General features: G+C 61.0%; 1 protein-coding gene across 3 annotated transcripts; it reads right to left on the bottom strand.

Moving 5' to 3' along the window:
• Positions 1 to 2,903: 2,903 nt before the first annotated feature.
• AP5B1 (adaptor related protein complex 5 subunit beta 1) lies at positions 2,904 to 13,749 on the bottom strand. Of its 3 annotated transcripts, XM_059401381.1 has the most exons (4): positions 13,660 to 13,749; positions 6,499 to 6,948; positions 5,617 to 5,784; positions 2,904 to 5,512 (listed from the first exon to the last, which is right to left on the bottom strand). In XM_059401381.1, exons 3-4 carry the CDS (start codon positions 5,764 to 5,766, stop codon positions 3,029 to 3,031), a joined length of 2,634 nt encoding a protein of 877 aa, XP_059257364.1. In that variant the 5' UTR covers positions 5,767 to 5,784; positions 6,499 to 6,948; positions 13,660 to 13,749; the 3' UTR covers positions 2,904 to 3,028. The 3 variants fall into 3 exon arrangements, with proteins under 3 accessions (XP_059257364.1, XP_059257372.1, XP_059257382.1); XM_059401389.1 differs by lacking the exons at positions 6,499 to 6,948; positions 13,660 to 13,749 and adding an exon at positions 6,129 to 6,186; XM_059401399.1 differs by lacking the exons at positions 6,499 to 6,948; positions 13,660 to 13,749 and adding an exon at positions 6,070 to 6,147.
• Positions 13,750 to 13,788: the final 39 nt, after the last annotated feature.

The following is a 13,788-nucleotide window of genomic DNA, read 5'->3' as shown; positions in this document are numbered from 1 at the left end:
TTTGAACTGGAAGGGAAGACCGCTCCCTTGTCATTTTGCCCTCTTCGTGCCTTGGAACCAACAGCTCTGAAAGGTTGATTGGTCCTGATGATCAAGGAAGAAATCACTGTGGCCACATGATGGAGAAGGGGAGTCCCCAGGACTCAAGGAATGAAAGACCTTCAACACAGGCAGGCTTACAAAGGAATCAGACCTCTTAGGGATGAAGGTCATCTTACTAGGTAAAGAGCTTTGAAGGTTTAAAAAAAAAAAAAAGAAAAAATATATGTATATACAATGGATTGTAGAAGAAATAAGATATAAATACCAATCTGGGGTTGAGAGATAAAATACAAGATGCCTGATTATATCTGAATTTTAGAGAAACAATTTTTTGGGTGGGTAAAAATATGTTCTAATGTTTGGGACCTACTGATACTAAGAAATCATTTGTCATTTCTTTGAAGTTAACTGGGCACCCTGTACAATATACTCGTTTGCGAAAGTTGGAGGTCCCCATTATGGCCTTGTAACTCGTTACACAATACTTTCTTCCTTGCAAGTAAAATATAGCTTGACCAATATCCCTCCTATGTCTTTCCTCTTGTGTCATAGAAGGTGTGTGTTATTAATGTTTGCCGTCTTAATCCAGTGCCTTCGTTACAGTATACCGAGACCGGATTGTGACTCAACTCTCGAACACCTCCATATCCATGAACATTTCCACAGCGGCCAGGCCAGGGCAGGAGAGGGCCAGGAAGCCGAGTGGTTAGCAGTGAATATTTTGCCCCAGAATGGACCCTCTGTGTTTCAGTAGCCCGAACAGATCTCATGGCTGGGCCCAACCTCAGGCAGGTGGGGAAGGCTATGAACCTACAGGAAGTGAAGAACCAGCAACTGGCGAACATCGCTAATGTCCAGACGGGTGGCCAGCGGCTGCTGGAAATTGGGGTTTCCTTTTGGGGAAGAAATCTTGGTTGTAGGAGAGGTTGTCGTGGGAGCAGGCTGGTGTTGCTAGGACCTTCGAGAAGTTGAAGTGTGAGCTGGGGTGTATATGGATGGGCGTGTGCCAAGGGGTGGACGGCGGTGGATGGCGTGGGCTGGTTCACTCATGTCCATCCCTACCTTCCGAGGCATACTGCGAGCAGGCGGAGACACCTCTTAGTCAAGTCAAGCCCATCCATGCCTTATGATTCAACAATTCCTAGGAGTGTGTATCCCAGGGAAACTGTCACATAGACACAAGGAGGGGACATCTATGACACCCACCATGACAGATGTGTGGCAGGGTCGGGGAGTCGGGGGCCTCTGGGGCCCAGCACTGGAGAATTGGGCAGATGCATGGATGGCTAGTGAGTCCTTACACAGGCCAGTGATCTCCATCTTTGGCTAAGGATTAACCCTACATCCTGCGGCTGAGGGCAAAAAGAGAACAGGCAGATTTTCCGGACTCCCCTGTGCTGGAGGTCTGTGGGAGACATACAGCCCACTCACGGGAAACCGTCTGAAGGACGTGGATGGAGGAGACCAGGCCAAGGCCGCTGCGCAGCTTCAGGGGCTCAGCCTTTCTATCGGGTGCCAGACGCAGGAGTCGTGGGGGTCAGGAGGCCCTGCTGGAAGGCCCATCCGCCTGCTGACGTCCGGTCCCGCCCTGGTGCTGAGAGAAGTCAGACTCCAGCAGGGGCAGCGGGCTCTGGAACCCGGCGGTGCCGGGGCTGGGGGCTGGCTCCGGGGCTGGGGGCTGGCTCCCAGCGGCCCCTCCTTGAGCCTTCCCAGCCACCTGGGACACGGGTATCCGCAACCCCTTTCTGCCGCAAACAGCTGGACAAGCTTGTGTCCTGGAGCCAGCCCCTTCCCGATCGGCTGTGGCTGGCTCAGCTCCCACAGCTGACTACCGTGCCTCAAACTTGGCACCTCCTGACCTGACCTGGAAGAGCCCCGCTTGTCCCAGGCCCTGCTCTCCCTCTGGTCCTGCCACAATCCAGAGGGCGGGACTGGGGAGCCCGAGAGGCAGGGACCACGGCAGTTAGGCCCCAAGCCCCTGGTCCTTCTGGGGTCCAGCACTTCCTACTGTCGCTCCGGCAGCCTCCTGAGGGCTGGCCCAGGCCTCTGTGGTCCTCCCGCCCGTGCAGTTCTCGCTTCTGACGGTGCGGTTATGGAAACCTGCTCCGAGGTGACAAAACACGATTACTAACCAGCTGGGTGACCACAGGAAAATCATTTAACCCCTCTGGCCTACAAATTTCCTCATCTGTGGGGCCCTGCTGAGCTGTTGCAAGCATGGCGGGAGGCATGGTCTGTGGAAAATACCAGCGCGGTGCCTGGTTAGCAGAGCAGCTTTGCAATACATTTGAAGCCGAGGTATCTCACATATTTGGAAAAAGGCCAAGGGGAACGAGTTTGTCTAACCTAGAAGATTCTTAGGTCCTCAGGTGGGGTTGGGGGGAGGAAAAGTCAGCTTCGTTGTAGCCCACAGCTTGGAGCCTCTCTCTCTCTCTGTCTCTCGGCTCCCGAACTATACTGACCAGCCCTTCCTTGAGCTGGTTCCAGTCAACGTGGCATGGGGACCCCCTCCAACCCCGGGAGGGGCCACCGGACCACTGCAACCTCCTCTGTTTCTGTCCTTTGGTCAGACATCTTAGCTAGGCTGAGCTCCCCGGGGCAGGGACCCCGCAAAGCTTGGAGGAGGCCCAAAGCCGGCTCCCACATTCCCCAGTTACTGCATGGCTTCCAAGCGGGGCCTGACCCTGTTTGGGAAGCAGAGACAGGGAGGCTTTTGCTCCCATTTGCCCAGCAGGGCAGCGCTTCCTTCTCTGAAGGTTTTCCTGGAGCCTCTCCTCCCCCAAACCCCCTGAGCATGCCCCCAGCCAGGGCTCAAAAGGAAACACACCCGTGAAGGTCATTAGTGAATATGTTTGGTTTTTCCTTTTCTTTTCTTTTCTACCCCCCCCCCTTTTTTTTTCTTAAGAAAGGAGTCACAGGACTGTGTTCTGGCCCGCAGGGCCCCCCCTGAGCAAGACTGTCCCAGGGTCTGGCCTAGTCTCCGGGTTCAGCCAGCGGCTGAGAGCCCACGGAGGTAGTCCCCGGCCAGAGGCAGCACAGCCCAGTGGTCCGTGCGCAGGGCCACAGGCACTCCGCCGGCCTGGGCCGCCTCCAGTCGCAGCAGCAGCCTCGAGTCTGGGGGCAGGCGGATGGCCACATGGTAGCTGGTGGGGGGCTGGGCCACCACCACAAAGGGCTCCAGGTGGCGGGACACCAAGGCCTCCAGCCCCTGCGGCCCAAGAGGGCACCAGAGGCGACTCTCGGCGCCCTTTGGCAGGCAGGAGTCCCAGAGCTCCTCAAAGAAGCCCTGCTTGTCCCCGTCGTCGGGGGCCTGGGGGAAAGGCAGGAAAAGGTCCTCGAAGTTCACGGGCACGGGCGGCAGGTGGGCGTGGCACGTGAGGCCGGCGGGGGTGGCGTACAGGGCGCGCACGCTCAGCTGCGTGGGAGCCGGGAGCCGGGGCTGCAGCGGCAGGAGCAGAGGGCTGCAGGGGCGGCCCGGGCGCAGGCAGGGCACGTGGACCGCGTCCAGCGGCGCGTACAGCTGGCCTTGCACGCGGAAGCGCAGCTCGAGAGAGAACACGGGCTCCAGCACCTCCACCTGGAGCTGCAGCACCGGGCCCGGGCCCGCTGCTCTGCGGGGCCCCACACTTAGCCGAATCGGGGCCGGGGCCTCCTGCACCATCAGCACGGCGGCAAAGCCCTGGTTCTCGGCCACCAGCGAGGAGGTCAGTGCCGGTGCGGCCAGAGAGGGGCCCAGGGCCACCCCTAGCTTAGGCCCCGCCAGGTGGGCCAGGAGGATGTAGTAGAGCCGGGCATGGTCCCGTCCATCAGGGTCCTCCAGCTGCCTGGCCAGTGCCTGCAGCAAGTCGGCCAGGCCTTCCCGGACACCCGCCTGCATCAAGGTCCGGCAGACCCGCAGCAGAGCCTGCTGGAGGCCCCAGTCTGTGCAGTGGGCCGCCGCAGCTCGCAGGAAGCCTAGGGTGGCACTTGGAGCATTCCCGTCGGCCACTTTCGCCAGTATCTTCAGGTGCCAACGAAGGGCCTCGTCTCTGCCGGCTCTGGACACCACCTCCTGCCGCAGCACCGCTCTCAGGGGCTCCCCTAGCTCGGGGCCCACCCTATCCAAGAGATCCACAAAATGGGGAGCCAGCGCAGGCCGGGCTCGGTATAGCTCGGCCAGCCCGTGGGTCAAGGGCGTCAGCACCAGAGGTTGCGTGGCTAGGCAGCGATCGACCAGGTAGGAGGCCTGGAAGCAGAGAGCAGCCAAGGCCCGGGGGCCCCCATCCAAGGCTGCCCTCTGGCGCAGGCCAGCCAGCAGCTCCCCTAGGTAACGCTGGGGGCTCCAGCCCTGGCCTTTCTCCTCTTCTTCATCTTCGGCACAGAGCAGGCACAGCAGGTGCAGGCGGGCCAGGAGAGCCATCGGGTCATGGAGGAGACTGGGCAGGAGGCTGCGGCCCAGCCGAGGCCCCAGCAGCAGGGGGGCGGCCTCCTCCCCAGCAGGGCCTAGAGGGCAGTTCTCAGGGAAGCTCAGCAGACAGTGCAGGTAAAAGAGGTGGGCGGGTAGGGGCAGGGCGGGGTGCTGGGCGGCCAAGGTGAGCCTGCGGAGCAGCAAGGCCTCATCCTGGGCTGTGAACAGGGCTTCGCCAAAGGCCGCCTTGAGTGCCAGCACCGCATGCAGGAGTGCCAGCTGGGCCGTGCCCAGCAGCCGTACCAACTGTGGCTTGAAGAGCACTGGCGGCTGTCCCCGGAGACCCCGCAGAGCCCAGCCCAGAAGCCACAGAAGCTGGGCCTGAGCCACAGGAGTGAGTAGGTAGGAGGAGTCCAGAAGCTGGGCCACAGCAGCCCGCAGCTCCCGGGCCTCCTCAGGACTGGGCTCCAGCACTTTAAGGCCACACTCCTCGTCCTCGGCTGCCGGCCAGCTGGGTGCCTGGGGCTGCGGGTGGGCACCCCCCTCCTCAGCTAGTGCCCAGTTCCAGGGACCACCTGGGGTGGGCGCATCTCCGGCCACGAGCAGGCCCTGCAGTCCGGCCTTGGCCTTGGCCCGTATCACCAAGGCGTTGCGCAGAGCGAGTGCCAGCAGCAGGCTGAGCGGCTGGACCGGGCCTTCCTGCCCCAGCAGGCGCCGCAGCAGCCCCAGGCAGTCCCCCAGCAGCCCAGGCTTGCAGCTCTCCAGCTCCCGCAGGCACTCACACGCCGTGGCCTGCAGGGGGCGCTGCTCCGAGGCGGGGCCAAAGCCTCGCCCCAGATCGCGGCCCGAAGCCAAGCCAAGAAGTAGTGGCAGGAGCCGGCGGGAGGCTCCCGAGGTGGGGCCCAGCGCGTCTCCGGCCGCCAGGACTGTGGTGGCCGCCAGCAGCAGGGGCCGCCGCAGGGCTGAGGGCCGTGGGGGCAGAAGGACCAGGGTGTCCAACAACGAGGTGGCCGCTGCCTCGGCTGCAGCGGCGTCCGGCCACAGCTGGGCTGGGTACTCCAAGCTCAGAGCCAGCAAGGAAACCTGGGGATGGGAGATTTAGGTGGGAATCACGAAAATGTGGTTCGAGCGCGGGGGTGCTGAGGTGACCAGATGGCCCAGGGCGGGGGGATGCACGCAGGGCCTACCTTGGTCTGTTCGCTCAGCTTCTCACTTCTCAGTTCGATCAACAGGTCACGACCCAGATCCTCACCCTCGGGACCGGCCATGAAGGCGGACGGGCTGGCCCGGAAGGCGCCCAGGCGCTGGGCCCAGGTTTCCCGGCTCGGGGGTCCCATGGTGCCGCACCCAGGTCCCTGCGAAGAAGCGAAGGAAGGTCAGGCCCGCGGCCGCCAGAGGGCGCGCGAGCACCTGCACGCACCCCGAAGGGGCCGCCGTCACCCCAGGGCCGCCTCGCAAATCCCAGCCGCCCCCTGCCACGCGCAGACGCCAGCGGGGGACCCCGTGCCCGAACCCCGAGATAAAACCGAGAGGTCTCGGGGGCGACGCCGGAGCGGGCAACCAAGGGTCCCCGCGGGGCAGGGCCGCCGGCGCCCGGTGCGTGCCGAGAGCTCATTACGCCGCCCGCCCGCTGCCCGCACCGAAACCACAGCGCCGCCCCGGCCCCCGGCGCCCGCGGTAACGGGCCGGCCGCTCTCACCGCGCCTGACTCAGCCGCCGCGGGCGCTCGGGCCGGCCGGCTCCTTCCGGGCGGCGGCGCGCGGCGGGGCGGGGCGCGCGGCGCGTGGGCGGCGGGGCGGGGCCGTAACGGGGCCACCGCCTCCCCTCCCGCCCCGCCAGCAGGTGCCGACTCGCCGGTTTCGCTGGGGCTGAGTAACTGTCCCGCTGCGTGCGGGGCCCCCCTTCCCCGAAACCGCCTCAGGCCCGGGCAGAGGCGGTGGAGCTGGGTGGGCCCAGGCTCCCGGATACCGGGGTTCGGTCCGGGCGGGGGCCGCGATCCCAGAGCCTTCCGACAGCCCGGGCCCGCCGCGCCCGCGAGGATGGCCACCAGCACGTCCCCCCTTGCCCACCTGCCGGCGTCCGGGCTCTCCGCACCCTGCGGAGGGCGTGGGGTGCGGGTCTCCGGGCTCCCAGGGTGTCCGCTGGGGGGTGTGCAAGGTGCGGTCCCAGAGCGCCCGCAGGAAGTGCTCCTCGCTGCCCCGGCCGAACCGGTCGGGCGGGCGCCTCCGGGCTTGGCTTCGCTTCTCCGACGCCGGCCCCGGCCAACCCCCCCCCCCCGCCCCCCGGCTGGGCTTGGGGGCGCGGAGCCGGCGCCGGGGTCACCGCGGGCGGAAGCTGCTGACCTTTGCCTTAGGCCATACCAATAGCTGACAGTCGGCAAGGGCTGCGGCAGCCTAGCCAGGGTAAAGCTGGCAGGGCAAGGCCATAATCCTGGAGGAAGCCGGAAAACAACGGGATGCCGACGTGCAGAGTGGCAGGGCCGGGTGGATCACAGGGCTCGCGGCAGGCCTGGCACGGACCTGGAAACGGAGACTTCGCCACTAAAGACCTCGGGCCAAGCAGTGCACCAATCCAGCACTCTTGGAATTCCAGAGGGCAGGATCGGAGCTGTTTGGCCACACTCGGGGGTCGCCTGTAGCTCCCAGAGCAGTGTCTCCTGGGCCCGGAACCGCAAGGGCGGATGCCCCATTGACCGCTGGCTTCCGTGGCCCAGAACTGCCGGCGTCCAGGCCCCACAGGCTACAGTAAAGCCTTTAGCTCTAATTAGCCAGCTTTGAAGATGAAACAGACCTGAGCCCCCATGTTCTGGCTGCTGCCAACTCGTTTCTCTCCTTTCTCCAGGCTCCGCAGGCCCCTCCCCACCCGTCCTGCTGCCCACCAGAGGGGAGGTGGAAAAGAGGCTCTCTGGGCGCCGGTGGTGCCAGGGATGCCAGGGGGATGGAGACAGGGACCCGCCCCGAGGGACAGGTCCAGCTGGAAAGCCCGGTCCCAACTCTGGCTCTGGCTCCATAGTTGACTCACAGGCGGCAGCCCCAAACCACTTCCCTCTAGGTGCCTCAGTTTCCCCATCTATAAAATGGGAGTGCTGACTCCCGCCCAAGAGACTGTGGGGTGGGGCAGCCCGGCTAATTAAACCTAAGATGAAAGAGGCCAGGATGAGAGCAGCCCTGGGAGGGAAGGCAGCTTGGGGGTAACAAGGAGCCTGTCTGGTTTCCCTGTCTGGGGCCCAGAGGGTGCTGATAACCACAGGCCCCTAGACCTCACCACTCACAGGGAGAGAGGAATGATTATTAAACCTCTTTTTACAGTTGGGGAGACAGGCTTCAAAGGGTCAGGAAGTCTGCCACTGGCTTTGGCCCGCATTTAGCCTCTGACCTTCAGCAGCGTTTCTGAGCTTTGGCTTCTTAGGGCCAGGGGTCTGGATGGAGGGAACCTGTGTGTGGTTCCCGATGTGGTGGGTGCATGCACACGACTCCCAGGCTCACAGCCACCCTGGGGTACCCGGGGATGGCTACCATGCCCAGATGAGAAAACCAAGGCCCGGAGAAGTGCAGTCACTTGCCCCAAGTCCTAGAACCCCTAAGAGGTAGAGGCTGGACCTCAGCAACAGCCCCCTACCGCCCCTGATGCCTTCCTTCCACATCAGCTACCCTCAGCCCTCGGAGGGTGTCCAGGTCCTGGGATGGGCTTTCCCCTTACCTGCCTGCCCAGATGTCCCTGCCCTGTTCCCCTCTAGGATGGCGGCACTGGCCTGTCCCTGGCACAGGCCAGGCAGAGAGTTAAGCTCAGCCCGTCAGCACTGCGCACGATCATTCCAAGTCTGCAGTCAGCGGGCCCGCCGGGGAAAGCGACCCCCCAGCCAAGAGGGCCCAGGTGTGGGCTGCAGCCAGGTAGCGGAGCAGCGAACTCCCCCACTTGAAGTTCACACCTCATTCCTTCTCTTTCTGCTGAGTTTCCAGCCTCCAAGGTGTAGCCCAGCTCCTGGGAGATAGACACAAGGCTTGGAAAAGGGAAAGTCAGTTTTCTGAGGGGTCCTGAGCCTCAGTTTTCTCATCTGTAAAATGAGGACATGGCCAACCCATCTTCTCAGCACTGGGTGCTCCCTGGGGATACAGAGATGTCTTAAAAAGAACACCTCAATAGGCAAATCCGTAGAGAGCAGAGTAATGGATGCCAGGAGCTTGGGGAAGAGAGAAATGGGGAGTGACTGCTCATGTGTACAGCGTTTCTTCTGGGGTGATGAGAATGTTCTGGAAGACCGTGGTGATGGCTGCACAACTCTGTGAAGATACCAAATCTCCTGAAGTGTATACTCTGAAAAGGTGGGTTTTATGGTCTATGAATTGTATCTAAATAAAACTACTAAAATGGTGTTAAAAGAAAAGCGGTCCCTTATATACAGAACACAAGACGCGGGAGGGGGACAACAAACAAACAGGACAAATAAAAACTTCACAAAGGAAAAGATGCTGCCAGGAAAACAGGACGGGGTAATGGGTGAGGCGGTGGGGGTGGGGGACACTTGGCTGAAACCTGAATGACAAGAGGTAAGCAGTCATCGGGTGGAGAAAAGCCACCTGGGAGGAGGCACAGTGGAGGAGAGGTCGGAACAGGACCAGGCTCTGGCCCGCCGGGAGGATGGCGGGCACCCGGCGTGCTGGCGCGCGCAGAACCAGCAGGAATGGTGAAGCCAGCGGTTGGGAGGTCGGGAGGGGCCAGAGTGCATCAAGCCCCCAAGATGTTATTCCAGCTGCCATGGGAGCCACGGGAGGTCTTGGGCTGGGGGGAGACAGCTGGCTGGGTTGGGGGGAAGGGGCTTTCTGTGGCCTTGGCCCATGGTGGCAGCTGTGGATGGAGGTGTGGGCATATGCGGCTGATTTGGGCACCCCTGGGACTCAGCGGTGGGTAGATGTTAGGGTGACGGAAGAGGGGGGACAGATGACCCCAGGCTTTGGCCCTGAGTACTTGGTTCCAGTCTCCGCGGTGGGGAAGGCCATGGGAACTGAGGAGGGAATCAAGTCTGGCAGGCCAGATGCGCAGCCACCGTGGAGAGCCTCACCTGGGTCCTTGGCCTTCTCTAGCAGGAACTTTTGGCTTCTCCCTGCACAGCTCCAGAGGCTCCAGATGGCCCAGAAATGCTCCTCCTCTGGCGACTGCCCCCTGCACCCCCCAGCTCCGGTCGAGGGAGCCTTCTGCCCACCTGGACATCGGGACAGTTGGGAGGCCCACGGGCAGGAACTCTGCAGAGGTGAAGGGGTCGGTGTCCTGACAGCACTCATGGTTGCTCAGGGGCCTGGCTGCCTCCCCGAGGCTATTGTTACCTGGCGCTGGAAAGGCCACTATGTGAGCCACACAGAGGCCTTGGTGGCCGTGGAACCATCAGCCTGCATGATGAGTCTATTTCCAAAGGCTGCTAGACTTCCGGCAAAAGCAAATCAACATCTCTTGACCTCTCTGAGGAACAGAGCTGGAAGTAGGAGCCCCACTTTACAGATGTATAAACTGAGGTCCTGACAGGTTAGGTGGCTTGCCTCGAGTCCCCAGAGACTGAAAGTCTGGGGCACCCAAGTGATCTCACCGCACATCTCATCTCCTGGGAGCCCTTCAACCTCCCTACTTCCCAGTCCCTGCCCTGCCTCTACCCTCTCCCGGCTTCCCTGCTGAGCCTTGTCTGGGAACAGGAAGGGGTAGTTCAAGACCTTCTCCATCTAACTCCTGCCCCAGCTCTTTCTAGGCTTCTCAGGCTGGGAGCCCAGCATTCAAGGCGGGAGCCAGCCTCGACTTTTCGGGGAGCACCGTCCTGGCTTGCTTGCTGGAGTTCTGCCTTCCTTCACTCTCCTGTCCCAACACTATGCCAACAAGAGAGGTCCACTCAGAACACCTAGAATCAGAGCTCATGGCTCCCTTTGCAGATCGCCAAGGCCACCATCACAGCCCTGCTCGGATCGTAGCGTCCTTACCAGTCTCTCTAGTACTCCATTCTACCACAGCTTCGCACCATACGGAGCCTCATGCGACATGGCACAGCCGCCTCTTCAACCTCAGTTCCCACACCTGCCTTCCCCTCCCAATCCCACCTCGTCTTTTGTTTCATCTCATGACACTAGCCTCACTCCTACTCTGGGGCCCCAGGTGTCCTTCTGGGGATCTGGCTCTCCCGCCGGCTCGCCCAGCCAGCCCCTACCTCTTGTTCAGACCTCAACACCCCCACCTGTGACTATCCCATCGCCGAAGTCATGCATCGCACTTTCTTCTTTCCTTCTTTCTCTGTCTGCCTGGCACCACAGAATCATCAGTGCCAAGCAAATGGTGGGTGTTCGATATTTGTTGACTGAAGGAAGGAGTGAATGAATGACATCTGACACTGTGTGGACGGAGCAGAAGGAGCCTGCCCTCATGGAGTTCACAGGTTAGCTCGGTGTTTATCCAAGTTCATGCACATTGTCTCATTCTAGGGCGGCTCAGGAACCACAGACTACACACCAGCAGCCTATGGGGCAAATCTGACCTGCCATGGTATTTTCTTTGACGTGTTCCATGGGGTTTTTTTTAAAGATTTTTTTTTTTTTTTGAGGGGAGCCTGGGTGGTTCAGTCATTAAGGGTCTGCCTTTGGCTTGAGTCACGATCCCAGGATTCTGGAATCGAGCCCTGCATCGGGCTCCCTGCTCTGCCAGAGCTCTGCTTCTCCCTCTCCCCCTCCCCCTGCTTGTCTCTCGCTGTCTCTCACTCTGTCAAATAAATAAATAAGATCTTAAAAAAAATTTTTTTGAGCCAACTTTAAAAAATTGGTCGATTTTACATACAAACCTGGGTTTTTGGCTTCTTTTCGAAAATGGACGGATGTGGCCACACTGGGCTTCTTTGTTCAAATGACATGATTATTCGTGCCGCTTTAGACGGCCACGTTTTGCACCGTCCCTACGGCTCTCTCCATCTCTCCCTCCCTGACAGCCTGCGTCAGTTGCCTTCGGTCACTGAACCTGCCCTGTTGCTTTCCTTCTAATCAGTTTGCTTTGTATCCGTTACCTCTACCAAAAGTTGGAACATGAAAAGCTGAATGGGTCACACGAGTCAAGAAAAAGAGATATTCTTTCTTGCAACAAGTATTTATCCATAACCCACTCTGTGCCAGGTACAGCGGTGGATACTGGATACCAGAGATACTGCAGCAGATAGCATGGGTGACTATCCCTCCTGACACTGTGTGACATTCTTTCCACAAGTGGAGACAGTTGAGTTGTTCCTTACTAACCTCCTCCCCCCAACAAGAAAGACTGTGCTTCTTGTGTCCGAGGTCATCTGTGAAGACTTAGTTTCCACTAAGCACCTACTGTGTAACAAGCCCTGGGCAGGGTCTGGCACAGCCGAAATGCTCAATAAATATTTGTTGACTTAATTGGCTAAATCTACTTCCTAGACACACTGTTGGAAAATGTTTCTCCAGGATTTATTCAAAAGGTAAGGTGCTCACTTCCCGCCAGTTGAACCAAAGGGTGCAGGTAATAAGGGAGGGGTGACAAAGTATGTTTGGGGTGCGCGAAGGCAGAGTCCTAGGAGAGGAAGGGGCAACGAGCAGCGCCCGCTGCCAGAGCCCACAGTGACCCCGGGAGGTAGGTGACAGGATGCCCAGGTGATAGACTAGGAAACAGGCTGGAAAGGAAAGGCCTTTGGCCAAAGTCACAAGCCCCAGGAGGGAGTGAAGGAGGAAGCCACCTGTTCCTGAAGTGCACACTCTCCCCGCCCACCTTCAGGGGCTCCTGGACCACCTATGGGGGGTGGAATGTAGAGGGCCTGCCCCAAAGTCGGCAGCCAGGCTTCTGCTCCCCTTTGACTCCTGACTTTTGGAATTGTGCGAATTCATTTATCAGACTCATTTCCTCTTAATCTGTTCCAGCAAATATTTAACACATGGAAAAGGTGTATGTGTGGTAGAGATCCTGAGATGTTTATTTTATATGGGGTAGACAGAGAGCTAAAAAGAGGAAGGGGTCCCATTCCTGACCCCAGGACGCCAGCTGGTAAGAGAAGCCCAAAGTGTCACAGTAACTTGGAAAGCAACAAGCACTCCCGGGGTGGGCCTCCCTCCAGCTAAACCTGGGGGCTGGACAGAGTCTGTTGAACGGTTGGGGGTGGGGGTATAGGGGAGGGTGTGTGTCCCAGGCTGACCCTCAGCCGAGGGTGGGCTTTTGCCGGAAGCAGACAAGAGCCCTCTGCCTTGCAGGGGCTGAAACCAGGCAAAGTAGGTTGGGCACCTGAAATCTGGCTCTTTGGGACCAGGAATGAGGTGTTTGCGGGAGTGTGAGCCCCAGCAACAAAGGCGCTAAGGTCTTACGGATCTCAGTGGACTCGGAGAGGTTTAAACGCCCCTTCCTCCACGAAGCCCTCCTCCCTTCCCTGGCCAGAAAGCGGGCTGGGACGGGGACCGGCCACCGGCTCTCCGCGGGCACTCTCCGCTTGGTACAGTGGCCGCGTGGTCCCCGCGGGCCCGCCCACCGGCCTACGCGCTCCTGGAGCCTCGCGTGCCTGCCCGCACGGAGCCGGAGCCCAGCAAATACCACTTGTCTGAACCACGAATTGCTCAGCCGGGCCTTCGGGATCCGGGCCGCCTGGGTCCAGGCCCGGTTCAACAAGTGTGGGCGGGACCGCCCGTTCCCGCCCGACGGCTTCGCGCCTCCCCGGGCGCCCCGGGGCGCGCCTCCCCGGGCCGGGCCCCGTTGGGCGAGTTTCATGTCATCCCCCGCAGAGCGTGCGAGCGCGGGTGCACATAACGTTGCCCCCTTCCCTCCTCGGCTCCCCCCGAAACTCCGAAGCTTCCGTTCGCGAAGCACTAGCTAGCGCTCCCGGCTGGGGTGGGGTGGGTTCCCCGGCGAGCGGACCGCGGCCGGGCCGGCGGGGCAGCCGGGTGCTGGGTGCCCCGCGCCGGGCACCCCCCCCCCTCCGCCCCCGCCCGGCCACCCCGCCCAGGCCGCGAGGCCACCTCACCGGCAGCGGAATGGAAACCGGTTCGACAGGTAACAAATAGGTGGGTTGTCACCGTTATTTCCCAACGCATGCGCCGTCGCTCCCCGGGACGCTCCAAGCTAATTAGCTCAGATCACCCCCCCACCCCGCCCCAGCCACCAACACACACCGCCGCGAGCCAATAAAGCGTGAACCCGTCCGTCCGGCTCGCACTTTAAGACTTCCCGAGCAGCCGCGGGGGACGCCAGTCGAGCCGGGAGACGCTTACCTGCCGCTTCCCCGGCCGCGCGGTGCACCTGGCAGCAGGGGCCTCGGCCGGCACGGAGGGCGGCAACCGCCCCGCGGAGTGGGAGGCGGGCGCGCGCGCCGTCCCGGGCACGGTCTCCCCGCAGAACGT

This window comes from Mustela nigripes, chromosome 1 (genome assembly GCF_022355385.1).
Source record: "Mustela nigripes isolate SB6536 chromosome 1, MUSNIG.SB6536, whole genome shotgun sequence".
Taxonomy (NCBI): Eukaryota; Metazoa; Chordata; class Mammalia; order Carnivora; family Mustelidae; genus Mustela; species Mustela nigripes.
The sequence above is the reverse complement of the archived record's forward strand: the minus strand, read 5'-3'. Positions and strand labels throughout refer to the sequence as shown.